We start from the raw sequence: 17150 nt of genomic DNA, 5'->3' as shown, positions 1-17150 counted from the left end.
AAAATTTTTACATTTTAATTTAAAACACAAAATAATCACCAAATATGTTTTTAATTTTCAAGTCTTTTTGTTCTTTAGTTTAACTTATTTTTATTATTCTTTGCCATCAATATATTTAATTAATGAAACGCTCGTCAACAGATTGTGTAAAATTTGTCCAAACAAACATAATCATCTAAAATACAACATATATTAGTTTGGAGTATACATAGATTGAATTGAGTTGAGGGTGTTTTTTGACCAATCCGAAAATTTGGACCAACCTAAAAATTCAAATTGCGATTGACAACCCAAAGAACCTAAATAAAATCTCAACCGAACCTAAGCCAACCCTTAAAATTTGGGTTGGGTTGTCGGGTTATAACTTTTTTTAAAAAAATTAATAATATATAAATTTATATATAACACATGACTAATAACTAAAAACTCATAGAATTCAAATGCTAAATACCAAACATCTATGATATTTATTGCAGACTTTAGACAAAGACAAATATCATAACAATTTTAAAAGAAAAAAAATATTGATATTCACAAATTAATCAATACAAAGTAACCATACCTACGGCATGAAGTGGCCAAAGTTCGTGTTGGATTTTTTGAGATGAACGATTCCCATAGCTCTTCCTTTAGAGAAGCCCCAAAAAATTAGGGTACAAGGGCGATTCTCCATGGAAGTCTACCTTTGTGTGGCTCGATCAACAAAAATCCCCAATCGATGGTGTTAACTTTCGAATTCGGAAGGGAACGCAAGCTTACGAGGGATCAAATTCACGAGATCACGCATGGAGTGGAGCTTTCAGAGCTTCCATTTTTGTGGGCTCTAAGAAAACTAAACTAGACAGAAGACTTCAACGTGTTTTTGTTAGGGTTCCGAATTGCACGACAAAGATCTCGATCAGACGATTGGATCGAACGACGTTGAAACTGACGGGATTAAGCAAAAAAAAAAAAAAGGATATCGTACTATCAGTGATAGCTTTTGTTACTGATATCATGCTATTAATGATAGCTTCTGTCACAAATATCATGCTACCAGTAATAGCTTCTATCACTAATCTCTAGTGTTTAATGTTTGAACAACCTGATAGTGTTTAATTTTTGAACAACATGTTGAAGAATTCGTTTAAGCAACTTTAACTATCAATTTAATTTATGAATTTCTAAATGATATAAATGTCTTCTCTCACATATACCAATAACTTGAAATCAATAATTTATTTCAACAAAAGTTGCAACTGTACTAAAAGATAAGCATTTCAGCATAAATGATGGAGGATTTTGGCAGTGTTTGGGATAGCAACTGATTACACATTTTTCAAATTAAAAGTTATCACTGATAGGAGCTATTAGTAATAGCAATTGATGCAGCATCACCAATAGTAGCTACCAATGATATTCACTAATAACACATTTCTCAAATCAAAAGATATCATTGATAGAAGCTATCAGTGATATTCACTAATAGCACATTTCTCAAATTTAAACTTACCATTGATAGCAACTATCAGTGATAACTTTCAATTTGATAAAACCGAGAAGCAACGTTCGAAATGGTTGTTGGGATGGGCTTTTTAGTCTTTTACCTTTTTTTTTTCTATATATACAATTATTTTATTTTTATACTACATATTTTATTATTTTGTATTTGAATACCATTTATACAACTCATCCAAAAGCTTAACCTAACCTAATCCAAGAACAAAATTAATCCAACCTAACTCTTATCTTTGTTATTTTAAATTATTTGAATGTCTAATATTAGTGACTTAGAGGTATGTAGTTTTTTTATAAGATGAAGATCCGAACAACAAACATCATGATTAGTTGCATGGTTATAGATATATGGTTTGGCCCGGATTGGAAAGGCACTTTCCAAAGAAGCGAGAATGTCTCTATTTATTTATTATTATTATTATTTGAAGGAAAGAGAATATCCTAAGGAATGGGGGAAGACGAAGAGATATGTTTGTGTATAGTCAGCAAATATAAATAAATAAATAAAACTTCTTTCTTACAAATCTATGAGAAAATCGGTCAAACTGAAACCCACTCAAAACCCACGGTATCCCTTTTTCTCTCTCTATAAGCCGTCTAATCTAATCAAACTCTTCACCCAACTTCCTCTTAATCCCTCTCCAAATCCCCACCAACAACATCAAAAATCAAGATCATCATATTCCTCATGGATCAAACCAACAATCAAATTCCAATTCCAATTCAAAATCATCATCAAGAACAACATGTAGACCAAGACTTGTTTGATCTTCTACCTGATGCAATTCTTCATCTCATCTTCACCAAATTAACCGACGCTCCTTCTCTAATTCGATGCCTCACCGTCTCCAAACGATTCGCCTCTCTCACTTCACAATCCGATTCCGTTTTCCTCGCCATTCCTCGTCTCCTCCTCGATTCCAAGTCGAAATCCAGAATCACTCGTACTTCGCAATCCAGTTCAACGATTAGGTTTTTCGTTCGTAGGTTTCTGTTTACGCCTTTTCGTTTGATTCGCCGTCTGATTGCTCGTACTTCGCAATCCAGTTCTGGATTCAGCGAGTGGTATTACTGGCCAAGCGTTGCGTTGAAGGAATTGAAAGGAATTAAGTTCGTTCATATGGAACTCCCTTGCTGCGGCGATGAAATCGGTTCGAATCATAACGGCGGTGCTTTACTCAAATGGAAAGCCGAGTTTGGTTCTGAATTGAAGAGTTGCGTTGTTCTCGGAGCGTCGTCTTTACGGAGGAAATCGATTGTTGAATCTGATTTAGAAGTTAAAGAAACAGAGGAAAATCGATTAGATTTAGATTCAGAATCGGAAATGGGAGATGAAGAGCTTAAGTTACGAATTATATGGACGATTTCATCGTTAATTGCTGCTTCCATGAGACATTACTTAGTGAAACAGATGGTGAATGATTTTCCGTTGCTAAAAACTGTGTTGATTACTGATTCAACAAAACAAGGAAGATTGTGTATGGAAGAGAAAGAAGTGATGGAACTCAGAGAATCGATGAAATCGTCTTTGAGTTCTTCGATTGGAGCTTCTTCGGTACAGAGGACTGTAATTCCAGATCTGAAGATGGAGATGTGGCATGTGCCGGTGTTGGATCTGCCGGCGGCCGGATTCGTAATGACGGCTGCGACGCTGGTGGTGATTAGGCCAAGTGGTGGAGGAATTGGATTGGATGGATTAGATTCAATAGGAGATGAATTTGATGATGAAGAACGGGAGAAACTTGGAGTCTATGGAGAAGCTGTGAGGAAATTGATGAAGTTGAAAATGAATTATGCTTTGGAGGTAAATTCTTTTTTATTGTGAATTTTTTTTTTTGTAAACAATTTTGTCCTTTTTTTTTGGGTTTTATTGTAGAAAATTAATGTAAATAGGGTTTAAATTTAGATTCCTTTTGGACATTTGGTGATTTGTGTTAGAAAATAGAGTGAGAATGATTAACTTTCCATGTATAGTTGACATTTTCTTGTGATAAATCTATAACTTTCAATTTTAACCTTTTTTTTTTTTTTTGTTAATTTGTTATATAATATTATGTATTTGGAGTAAACCTATCTAGTTTAAAACTTCATTTTGGCTCTTGTACTTTACACTTTGTTTTAATGCCTAAAGTTAATTTTAATCGAAATTAGTTAAATACTATAAATATTTTTTCATAAAAGAAAATACAAGATTTATAGTGAATATGCTAATAGATAATAAAATTTTTTTAATAAAAAATCAGTAATAAAATTAAATTTAAGATAATTATTCTAAATTATAAAATTATTGAAAATATTTTTAAGTATAGTAAACTGTCACTGTTCGGTGATAGACCGCGATAGATAGTGAAATTTTGTTATATTTGTAAATAAGTTGACTCATTTTTTTATTTAAAAATAATTTTAAATTTAAGATTTATGGAAGATATAAGAATTAAAATTAAACCCTTTTAATATAGGGTTTAGAATGATATTAGGTTGTGTGTGTATTTATTATGATGATCCAATTATACAAGATAGCCTTAAACATTGGGTTATATTTTAATAATATAGATAGATTTTGAAAAGTTTCATTTTGACGGGAAAACTTCGAACTGCATATATGTTTTTTATTAAAAAAAGATGAAAATTGACGTGATAACAAGTAGCTTATATATATGTAAAAATAAAAAAAAAATATGTGATATTATTTGTAACTATATAAAATATTAAAAGGATTGTTTTGATCTCAATAGACATCATTGGATTATTTACATAATCAATTTTTATGCTTCACTTATTAGGTTATTTACATAATGCATTTCAATGTTTACACATTAGTCATTGGGTCAATTTTCATCTAATTTTAACAAAAACAAAACTCTCTAAAATGTATTTTTGGAAGACCATTTAAAGTTTAATGGTAAAAATTAAACCTTTTGAAATGCAATATTATTTAAACTAACCTCAAAGTTGAAAGTTTTTTCATGTAAATTAAACTCGGTTGGTAATAATTTAATTTTTTGCTTTTAAAATTGTGTTTGTTTTTCCACCATTTCTTAATCATATTTTTATTTTTTCCAAGTAAACATTTGAGTTCTTAATCAAATCATACAAAACAAGAATATGTTTTGATTTTTTTCTTCTTTTTAATTTTTAGAATTTGACGTGCTTTTTAAAACGAGATGTATATAACAAAATAAAAGTAATAAAAAAACTAATAAATAGATATAGTGTTTGTTGACTTAATTTTAAAAATCAAAATCCAAAAATCAAAATAATTATCCAACGAACTATATCTATTAGATTAAATGATATAGGCATATATGAGGATCCACAAATTTTTTTAGTATAAGTATTACATTCAGTACTAAAAAAGGGAAAGATATATAAATTGTTTTTCATTATTTTATACATATTTTTGATAAATTAATTAGATCTTTTTCCATATTTTTTAAGGTTTAAATTGTTTTGCATATGTTATTAGATTCAATTGTATATATTTTATATTTAGTCACTATTTTTATCTTATTTTATGTTATATTTTATTATTATATTACCATTGTTAGCGTTTCGAAATACAATTTTAATTATTTACATTTCATTATCTAAAAATCATGTATTTGTTATTGACGCATAAATAAGATTGAATTTACAAATTTATTTTTTTTTCTTCTTAATTTCAATTTTTTTTTCATCTTCATCTTTTGATTTTACCAAACGATTCTATCCATTGATCCATTGATTTTCCTATTTTCCTCTTCATGTGTTCTTGTATGACGATCCAATCTTCTTTTACTTTATTATTATATTCAACTTTCTTCGTTTTCTCATAAAAGAAGATGAAATCTTATTCATTAGAGAGAACCATAGTTTGATATTATAATAAATTGAAACTTCCACAACTTGGACGTTAGAAAATCAGAAGTTATAATTTTTACGTGATGGTTGACTACTCTTTATTGTGAATCTTTCAAATATACATTTGAGTAATAATTCAATAGAAACATATCATTCTCTCCAACCTTCTGAGAACATTATTATCAAATTTGGTTTATTTAACTCTTTTTAAATTGATTTCACTTTTTGTTACCAGATTTAATTTTATCTAAATCTTCTTTCATTTGTTTAAAAATGTTATCAGATTCAAAATGTGATATGAAGTTAAACGTATTTCTAGTTTTTCTTCGGTCAACTCTGGAAATTAACTAATATAAATTTTCACATACAGTGTAATTGTAATATGAAGTTATGAAATTAATTAATCTACATTTAATATACACTATAATTGTAATATGAAGTTATGTGATTTTAATTATCATTTTTCAAGTTAATATCCATTTGAATAAATCTTTTTTTATCGGATTCTGTTTTATTTTTTATATGTTTTGTTAGCATAACCATATTTTTTATATTATTACTATTTATATATTTTATACTTTTTAAAATGTAATACAGTGATATAATAATATATCATTGGTATATAAAACATATTTATATACCTAATTATTATTTTAATAAGATTTATTCTCCATTGTTCCATTAAAAAGAAAACCTAACTCTCATTCCAAGTTTCAATATATTTATAATTTTTTGTGGAAAATAAAAAAAAAATCTAAGCACTCTCCACCTTACAAATTTATAAATATATATATTTTTTAAAAACACTAATTCTACTTCTCTCTCATCCCACCCTTTTCTCTCTCTTATTTTCCCATTTGCATCAAACTTGTAGTCATAACATCTCCACAACCTCTCCTTTAAAATTGATATCAACACACCCTCTTCACCACAGTCGCATCTTAGGTCTCCTCTTTTAGAGCCTTCTATTCTTTCTTCTCTCACTATCATCATCACCATCTCTGCTACATTTCAGTTTGCAAGACTGTCAAGTCTTCTTTTGCTCATCACCAACTAGTTCTCTAAATAGCCACATGCCATCACCTGTGATTATCGTATTGTAGGCACACCATCGTGGTCGTCCACCGAAAAAGAAACCGTCAATTGGTTGTCGATGAGGACCATATTGGTTGGTTTTTGGATTTTGGAACCATTTCTAAGATTTTGGTCATCTTATTTGTTTTTTAGCTAATTTTTGGTTGAGATTGTAATTTTTTTTTTCTTTTTTTGCTTTTAGAATGTTTAGATAGAGTGTATTTGCGATTTTCAAGTTTTTTTTTAAACATTATCTACTTGTACTCATTTTGTTAGTTTTTAGGATAGTTTGGTCCTTTACTAATTAATATTTTTTATTATTTAAATTCATTTTACTATTTTTAATATTTTGAAACTTTCAAATGAAAATTTAAAATTTGCTATTTATATTATCAGCCCAAGAAAATATAACTATTCAAATAATGTATCCTGTCAACGCCTCTAAATAATGTAAACCAACTTAAATGTAACACAAAATGTACCGACAACGACAGGAGAATGGGCAGCGATAAGATATGCTTCATAGGTATATATTATTTATATAAACAATTTGCATTTCATATTGTCAAAAAAAAAAAAAAAAAAAATTTTGCATTTCATTTTTGTATTAATTAGGAATGAATTATGTGGGATGCACATGTTTATGAGTTTTGTTGTGTGAATGTTAAAAGTTTATTTATTTTTTAAATTGTGAATATGCCAATTTATTTTAGTAAAGTTTTTTTTTTTTTTTAACCACAAATTTGACTAAAACCCCATCTTTATAATTATTTAGTTTAAAAGATATTAATATTTTAAAATTATTTACGTTTGTATGGGATTAGGTATTTACTTTAAACTTATTTGTTACTTCCAAGATTAATGAAATCCTAATTTTAAAATTATATCATAGTTTGTTGATAAAAAAATATAAATTTTTTTAAAAAAATAAAATTAAATAACGTCAATTACTCTAACATATTAGGTATTCATTCAGAATATATTTATTCATTGAGCTACTTAATTTTTTAAAAAAAGATTTTGTTGGGTTTTCTATGGTATTTACAATGGTGACACATTTAGAATGTCTAATTGCAAACATGTCTTCAATGTAAGAAAATTTGCATATATGGCAAAATTTTCAAATTTGATGTTTTGTTTATTTTGTATTCCAATTTTGTTCTTTTAATGAATCACTTTTATTCCTCTTCAGCAACAGAGAGAAAAGAAAGATAGAGAGAAAATAGGAGAGAGAAATAGACGAGAGGAGCCTTATTGGTGACAATTCACGTGACAACGATCGGACGTGCGACGAGGTTACGACGGGGGAGGCGGAGCGGTGGCTGGCAGTGAATGGCGAAGGGAGGAAAATGTTAGGGAGGGGTCTACTGTGCACGAAGAAAAGAAATTTTAGTGTCGTTTTTATTTTTTTAACCTTCATAAATAGTATATCAAACAAATGCATCAACAGTATGAATGAGGGCATCATTATCAAGTTTATGAGCAGTATATCAATCAAATGTATCAACAGGATGAAGGAGTGTATCATTATCAAGTTTATCAACAATATATCTATCAAGTATATCAATCTAGTGCATCAAGTTTATGAGTAGTATATACAAGTGCATGATTGACAAAATTATCAACAATATATCAGTCAAGTGCATCATTATCAAGTATATCAATCAAGTGTATCAAGTTTATCAACACTATAAATGAGTTCATAATTCACTAGTATAACAAGCATTTCAGTAAAGTGTATCATTATCAAGTATATCGGTCAAGTATATCAAATGTATATCTATTTCTATAAATAGTGAGGACATTTGCAACATTTTACATCTTTATATGTGAGTTGGGCTACATTTTTTTGTCATTTTTACAAATAACATATGTGTGGACTAGGAGACTAATTATTGTAATTTGCTTTGCCTTTTTTGCAAGCATCCTTTTTCTAAAATATATTTTACAGGTTTTATAGTTAAAATCATACCCGAAAAATTAATTTTTTTGAAAAAAAAAATCTTGTGATCATCAAAGATTTTTTTACAACGATTTTGATATTGTATTGTATTTAAAATGTAAAATAAATATATTTTTTTTTTCAAAAGAATGTAAAATAGATATTTTGTTTATAATTTCTCTCTAAATTTCTAAGCTCCTCTCTCTATCTCTTCCATACCTAATTTTCTCATGTCATTCCTCTATATCTCCATCTTTTTCCATTTTTACTTTTCATCTTTTCTCCATGTTTCTCACCTCTACCAACTTTTTCTATAGAGAGTTACTAAGAATTTTAGAAAATAATAAACTAATTAAAATAGACTAACGGTAAACATAATAAACAATTTGAAAATAATAGGCCCTTAAATTGAATTCAATACCCAAAGATCGTTGATTTTTAAAAGCTCATCTCTATGTAATGAATGTATATGATCAAATAAACACTTAGAATACACCAAATAACTACAAAAAAAGGAATAAAAAGTTATGGGGAAAAAACAAAAACTTGTAAGGACTTTGGATAAAACAAATTCATAAAATTATATATCTATTATGAATATTATAATAATAAATAGATGTCTATTGCTTAGTGTCCCAAAGCCATGTGTCACCCTTCATATTGTCCATATGGCTTGTAGTTATTCATGTTTGGTGTCTATGTAAGTCCACTTTGTCTATAAATAGTGACATTTGGTAGATCTTAAAATCATACATGGGAGAATTCTACTTCCACTAATTTTCATATTATCCAATTTCATGATTTTAATTATTTTATTTTATATATTTAATATTATTATATTATATTTTCTCTATATCCGTATTCCCGTTGTACTCATCAAATTCACAACACGTTATCAACACGAGCTTCTGTCGTTTTTTCCGCTAAAGGTACTCCCTAAAAATATGTCAGTTTTTCCCTCTTCGTTATAATTAATAAATTTAATGTTATTTTGAATATTCAATATCTATTAAATTTCTAACATAAGTACAATATTTTATGATGGTACTACCATGACAAATCTCAAAAAATTAAAATTTGCCGCCTTTGATATTAACGGCAATAATTATTTGTCATGGGTATTTGATGTCGAAATTCACCTGGATGCTATGAACTTGGGAGAAATAATTAAAGAAGGAAATGCGACATCCAGTCAGGACAAAGCAAAAACTATGTTTTTCCTTCATTATCATATCCACGAGGATTGAAAATGAAGTATCTTACAATAAAAGATCCCCGTATCTTGTGAAAATTTTTGAAAAAGAGGTATGATCATAAAAAAACAGTTATTCTTCCTAAAGATTGATATGAGTGGATGCACTTGAGGCTACAATATTTCAAATCAGTAAGTGATTACAACCCCACATTATTTAAAATCAGTTCGAAATTGTTATTTGATGGGTTGTATGTCCTAAAACTCGCAGTTTGTAAAGTAACATTTTCTATTATCAATAAAGATGTTATTCAACATTTCTTCAATAAAGTTGTTATTGAATCTTTAAATTGCATACATAAAGTCTAAAACCAATAAACTAATATCCATGGCTATTACATAATTACTTAAACTTTATGTAGAGACATAAAAATGGATCAAGTTCGAGTAAATAACTAAAATGATCTGTAGTATACGAATAAGGTTGGGTGCCCTATTTTGGTAACACTATTGGGTGCGACCTACTCTATAACGGTTATAAGTTTTGTAAAGGTGCTACAATGAAGTGATCATGATTTGTTCATGTATTGACATGAGGAGCGAAGGCATCCTATGCAATGAGTTTACATAAGATCAGATCAAGAAATAAGTCACTTTTTCTTTATAACGTTGTTTACTATTCAAGACTGACTATTTCGCTTAGATGACCTAGGTAATTTGATCTTAATCTTGAGCTAACTATGAACTCCTGTTTATTCGGGATTATCCTTAGATTTTCATAAGTAAGGGTTGGTTCAACAACGTCGGCTCATAAGCCTCCCATTTTAGGGGTAAGATTGGGTAAATAGCTGGGGACATAGGGTGCAATAAAGAGTTCACGTCTATCCGATTTAGGGATAGAAGAAAGGTTGTTCTCTTAAGTACTGAATCCAAGTCTTGAACATGGAGCCCCTGAAGGAACTCTCATCAAAGAGAACTTATGAGCGGAAGCAAGATCGTTCCAAATTCATTGTGACAGAATTACAAGCATTCACAAGCATACAAAGAAGTTATGCATTTCAGAACACATTACGACATGCTTTCACAAATAAATACAAAGGGACGAGAGACTTACCTTTGAAGAACTCTTTTTCTGTCTTTCTCTCGCTCTCGTGAAGCCTTGGATCAACACCTCTCACTGTTGCTACGAGCACCAATGCAATCGTCTAGTATATCACCTGGTCAATCACAAACAACCTTCCCCATGAACAAGTAATAACTGGGACACCACCACTCACCTTGGTATTCTCGGAGTGAGAATCCAGGAAGTGTGGGCTCTGTTGGATTTGGTAGAGGGAAGGAGGAAACAACGATCGCACTCAATGACCAAACAAGTGGGAGAGGTTTCTGTCTATCATATAGACTGTGGTGTTTGATCGTTTAGTAAAGGTACATGATCGTTTAGTAAAACAGGTTGATCGTTTACACGATCGTTTAGACAAATGCTCATGTACACGATCGTTTATCTCATAATTATTTTCATTATAAATAAATATAATAACTAACTTATCATATTATATTTATAACCTATAGTTTTAACAACACATCATATGCAACATTTAAACTACAATCCTTTTCTCCTATACTTGATATAAATCATATTTACATTAAATTCCTCCAATTAATGTATCCATACATCATGTCAACTATATCATATATAATTGAACCAGTTTAATCATATCATATAAAATCCTCTTGTAAATTTGAGCACTTCAAATTGACCCAAAAATTGATTCTCAACTTGAATACATTGAGCTACCAAGGGGACCTTATGGACCTGTAGCTTGAAGCTCCAACGGTACATGAATATTGACTAAATTCTTTAGTAACAAAATCCACCATTCGTTAACTGCCGGGCACTCCACTAAAGCCCGACAACTGCACTCTTCTCACTACAGATATATTTCTATGTCAATCAGATATAACCAGTCAACAGTACGATAACCTTTCATAGATGCTCGTAAATAAAGCTTGGTTAATTTACTATTTTGCCCCTGTAGTTACATCTAACTCCTTAAGCACCACTGATCCCTCCAATGAACAATACATCATAGTCCTACTATGAGTGGACACCTCTCGGGCCTTGAGAAGGTGTGTTATGCCACATCGTTCAAGTCCTGAAATCAACCCTTAAGGGAGCAATCTATCTACTTACCCCTGCTTCGGGGAAGGAGTGAATTCCATTTTGTGTAGCTGAGTTCCCAGCTCCCCAATCAGATGAATCCTCAAAGTGGTAGGTTTGAGTCGGCGATCTGGCTACTCGCTTGGAATTGGGGCTTCCTTCTTTTTGCAATGCAAATCAAAGGACCGCCCTCAAAGGCAAGAGTTCCCAACTCACTAAGGATTAAGGTTATGTTACCTATGGTCATCCTAGTGAAGTGAAGTCTCTGTCATGAACAACGATATATAAAGAGACTAAACAATTTGTGGTACAATCTTATACAAACTCCTTTGTATAGGACACCCCCGCTCGCATGTCTCCACATGAATGATCAGGATCATACCATCTATAGCCAGTGACAACTCTTGTAACTATTCTATAAAGTAGGCTGCATCCGTAGCGTTACCAAGATAAGGTTTCCCTCCTATATCCATATACTACAGACCATTTTGGTTATCACTTAAGACATGATCCACTTGTATGTCTCCACATACATGCTTTGTTACATAAGATAACATGTAGCGGAAGTATCAAGGATCCAAAAGCATTCAAATTCACTAATTTTGACAAAGATTAAAGCATACTCATCTAAATAAGAGGGTTTTAGATCATACCTTTGTAGAATTCTTCAAGAACTTGATCAAAAGCAGTAGTCTTCACCAAAGATCACCATGAACTACCTCAAGATTTTCCTCACCCTCTTGTTGCTTTAGATCGAGTTGTGGGACTCAAGAACAGCTTGAAGTGATGAAAAACAGAGAAAAGTTCACAGCAACACACTTCTGAAGAACCCTTCTTCCAGCATAAATTTTCTCACAAAATTTCTCTGTAATGCATGCCATCAATTCACTCCAATCTTTTTTATTTCTTGTAGATGAACATGCAAAGAAGAGATGTACATGGCTTACAGCTCATGCTTGGAGTTTAATGAAGAAGAAGAAGTGAGCTTTGTGTGAGCATGAAGAAGATGATCATGGAAAACCAAGTTTTTCCATTTTGTGCATGCAAACTAATTTTTCAATTTTTCCTTAAAACCAAAATTTGATATTAAAAACCATTTTACTTTTTTAAAACTGAAAAATAATTTTCTAAAATTAATTTCATAAATTAATTTAAAATATTAATTAATTTAATATCAAATATTAAATTATTTTTTGCACAATAATCATTTTCATATATTTAAATCATATTTAAATATATATTCTCCAAATCCGTTTAATTTGAACATTTCAAATTAATTTCTCAAGCTACTCTAAAGCATAACCATTTATGAGCTAGTAGGGGGACCTCATGGACCTACAGATCATGGGCTCTAACGATTCAAGATTAATCGACTAAATTCATTAGTCTGATCTAACCCCCATTCGTTAACTAATGAGACACTCCACTATAGCCCATAGTTGAACTCCTCTCACTGTAGATATATTATGTCCACTTTATAACCATAATCAGTAAGTCAATCCTTCACAGGTTGTTTGTAATCACAGCTAAGTCAAAATTACCGTTTTACCTTTGTGAATACATCTTGTTCCTTAAGTTTCTACTAACCCTCTAATGAACAATTCTGATTCATAATCTCTATGAATCAAATCATTTCTCTATCATGAGAAGGTGGGGCCTCGATTGTTCAAGACCTGGAATCAGTACTTAAGAGAATAACCTATCTGCTAACCTTAAATTGGGCGCAACTCGGTTTTCCGCCCGAACGACCCTAACGTACGGAAAAGAAAGAAGAAAGGCAAACAAGCTGTGTCACCCCTGACTATAAAGCTTCTTGCGAGGAAGTAGGAGTGAATTCCATTTTGCAAGGCTATGTCCTTAGCTATTCATCTGGTCTTATCCCCAAAATGGGAAGCTTATTGAGCAGTGCTGTTGGATTACTCTTACCGTTTGCAGATCAAAAGAGAATCCCGAACAAATAGGAGTTCATAGCTAGCTTAGAATTAAGATCGAGTTAACTTAGGTTATTTGATAAATGAAATAGTCAGTTTTAATAGTAAACGGTTGTTTATAAGGAAAAATGACTATTTTCGTGGTCCAGTCTATATGTAAACTCATTGCATAGGATGACCCCACTCACATGTCTCAACATGAACGATTTGTGGATCACATTGTTTGTAGCATTTTTCAACTTAGTGTAACAACTATAGAGTGGGCTACATCCAATAGTGTTACTAGGATGAGCTACCCATTTTTTTCCATATACTTATTAGACCATTTAGGCTATATACTGTCAACTTGATCTTGTTTATATCACTACATAAAGTTACAGTATTCAGACTATATCCATGGATATGTTTATTGGATTTTCATAATAAGAGGCAAAATCAACAAGTCATTATTATTGATAAATAGAATGTTTAACACGAAATGCGAGTTCTAGGACATTCCCAACATGCTTAAGTTACAATGACAACTAGGGATCTTAGTTCATTAGTTTGTGGTAAAACAATTAAAACATCTCATGTTTCATAGACAATAGTGAAGAAAATATCTCATATTATTACATCACAAGCGTTTGTTCAATACAGGTGTTTACAAACTACAGAACCAATGAAAGTTTAGATAATAAACTAGGGCACTAAGGCCTTGTACAAAAATCTTCAACTTGCTCTAATCTAGCCACGAGCGGTCCCGTAGACCCATACTATGAAGGTGACCCATACATGAATGATCAGGATCAGACTATCTGTGACAAGTCACAACACTTGTAACTATTCCACAAAGCGGGCCGCATCCGTAGCATTACCAAGATAAGGTTTCCCTTCTTTATCCATATACTACAGACCATTTTGGTTATCACTTAAGACATGATCCACTTGTATGTCACCACATACATGCTTAAGTTACAAGAAGACAACCAGGGATTTTAGTTTATTGGTTTGTGGTAAAGCAAATAAAACATCCAGATGAGCAAAATCAAGAAGTGAAGTAAATATCATATATTATACATCACAAGCGTTCGTACAAACTGTTTGCAAACTACAGGACACGAGACTTTAGGGCATCAACCCCAACAATCTTCTTGGAAGAAGACCACATTAGGGATCATAAACCATGAAGTAAGCTTGTATTACATGAGACTTCTAGTGAGACTACTGAGGGTTCAACAAGAGTTGTTGAACAGACTGACAGATTAACAAGAGTTGTTGATGTCGGTACATTTAGTCAACAATCTCAAGATTGAGACTGCCTTAACATAGTGGGAGGGCTGTGAACCCACCAGAATGCTACATCGGTTTGATTGAAGCCCAAAACATCATTTCTAATAATGGAGTCAAAGATCCATTGTCTTATTAGCAAGCAATAGAGGATGTTGACAAGAATGAGTGTATTGAGGCCATGAACCAAGAAATGGAGTGTATGTACTTCAATAATGTCTCGAAACTTGTGGATCAGCCTGATGAGGTAAAATCTATAGGGTATAAGTGGATCTACAAGCGAAAACGAGGTGTAGATGGAAAGATGCAAACCTTTAAGGCTAGACTCGTGACAAAGAGTTATACCCAGGTCACGGGAGTGAATATGAAGAAACATTCTCACCTGTTGTCATGTTGAAGTCTATCAAGATACTCCTGTCTATAGCCACATTTTATGATTATGAGATATGGCAAATGGACGTCAAGACTACCTTTCTTAATGGTAATTTTGAGGAGATCATCTACATGGCTCAATTAGAGGGGTTCATCATTCCAGATCAATAGCAAAGAGTTTTCAAGCTTAATAGGTCCATTTATGGGCTGAAACAAATGTCTCGATCGTGGAACATTGGATTTGACAGTGCGATCAAATCATTTGGCTTTTATTAGAATGTTGATGAGCCTTGTGTTTACAAGAAGATCATCAACAGCTCAGTAGCTTTCCTGGTACTATTTGTGGATGATATCCTACTCATTGGGAATGATGTAGGCTTTCTGACTGACATTAAAAAGTGGCTAGCCGCCCAATTCCAAATCAAAGATTTGGGAGAGGCACAATATGTTCTAAAGATGCAGATCATTCGGGATCATAAGAATAATAGGTTGATCTTGTCTCAGGGATCGTACATTGATCAAATGTTGATCAGGTACAGGATGTAGGATTCCATGAGGGGTTTATTACCCTTCAGACATAGAATAATTTTGTCTAAGGATCAATGTCCTAAGGCACCTCAAAAGGTTGAGGAGATGAGACAGATTCCCTATGCTTCAGTTGTTGGAAGCTTAATGTATGCAATGTTATGTACCAAACCTGACATTTGCTATGCAGTAGGGATTGCCAATTGTTATCAGTCCAATCCAGGAATAGATCACTAGAAGACGATCCTCAAGTATCTTCGAAGAACGAGGGACTACATGCTCATGTATGGAGATAAGGATTTGATCCTCACAGGATACATAGACTCTGACTTTCAGATTGATGGAGATTCTCGAAAATCGACATCAAGGTCAGTGTTCACTCTGAATAGAGGGTTTGTAATATGGCGAAGCATCAAGCAAGGATGCATCACGGACTCCACTATAGAAGCCGAATACGTAGCTGCTAAGGAGGCTGTTTGGCTGAGGAAATTTCTTATAGATTTGGAAGTTGTTCCAAATATGTCTTTGTCGATAACTCTTTATTGTGATAATAGCAGGGCTATGGCAAATTCAAAGAAACCTTGGAGTCATCATAGAGGTAAGCATATAGAATGGAAATATCATTTGATCAGGGAGATTGTGCATCGCGGTGATGTGATAGTCACAAAGATCGCATCGGAGCACAACGTTGCTGATTCATTTAGAAAGGCTTTCACGACTAAAGTGTTCGAGGGTCATCTGGAGAGTCTAGGTCTACGGGACATAAGGCATCTTATCTAGGGCAAGTGGAAGATGATACTGGGGTATAGAATATGCCTTAGTTTATTGTATATTATACTTGTTTTTTCTTGTATTGTACATTAGGCTCCCAAGGCATTGGGACAAGTAGAAGATTGTTGGGATTGGTGTCCTAATCCTCTCAGAGTCTCTAGTTTTTAAACATCGTACACATTGTTGTGAATAAAATAAGAGTTATTTTATATGCATTTACTCATATCCAATAAATAAAGATCCGTGGTTATTGTATGTAAACTTAAACATGTATTTGAGATACACAAGTGGATCATGCCTTAAGTAATAACCTAAAAAGATTTGTACTATAAGGATAAAGGAGGGATACCTTATCCTGATGACACTACGGATACAACTCGCTTTGTAGAGGTTTATAAGTGTTGTAAACTACTATAGATTGTCTGATCTTGACCGTTCATGTGGAGACATACGAGCGAGGGTGTCCTACACAAAGAGTTTGTATAAGACCAAACCACAAGATGACTAGTCTCTTTATATAACACCATTGATACTTGAAACTTACATCTCACTTGAATGACCATAGGTGACATGACC

The 17150-nt window shown here is 32.0% G+C and overlaps 1 protein-coding gene across 2 annotated transcripts; it reads left to right on the top strand.

Moving 5' to 3' along the window:
- Positions 1-1972: 1972 nt before the first annotated feature.
- LOC120070746 (F-box protein At4g18380-like) lies at positions 1973-8005 on the top strand. Of its 2 annotated transcripts, none has more exons than XM_039022621.2 (2): positions 1973-3301; positions 7610-8005. In XM_039022621.2, the coding sequence occupies exons 1-2, from the start codon at positions 2186-2188 to the stop codon at positions 7670-7672; spliced, it is 1179 nt and encodes a 392-aa protein (XP_038878549.2). In that variant the 5' UTR covers positions 1973-2185; the 3' UTR covers positions 7673-8005. The 2 variants fall into 2 exon arrangements, with proteins under 2 accessions (XP_038878549.2, XP_038878548.2); XM_039022620.2 differs by having other exon boundaries at positions 7604-8005.
- Positions 8006-17150: the final 9145 nt, after the last annotated feature.

The sequence above is a fragment of the Benincasa hispida genome, chromosome 2 (genome assembly GCF_027475165.1).
Source record: "Benincasa hispida cultivar pf3 chromosome 2, pf3_genome.v1.1, whole genome shotgun sequence".
NCBI classification, from domain to species: Eukaryota; Viridiplantae; Streptophyta; class Magnoliopsida; order Cucurbitales; family Cucurbitaceae; genus Benincasa; species Benincasa hispida.
Note: the sequence above shows the minus strand (reverse complement) of the source record. Positions and strands in the feature narration are given on the sequence as shown.

Excerpts from the sequence above, each read along its gene's own strand:
- LOC120070746 (XM_039022620.2), top strand. The coding sequence starts at position 2,186 with ATGGATCAAACCAACAATCAAATTCCAATTCCAATTCAAAATCATCAT. Across the intron at positions 3,302-7,603 it reads AAATGAATTATGCTTTGGAG|CAACAGAGAGAAAAGAAAGA; the intron begins GTAAATTCTTTT and ends ATTCCTCTTCAG.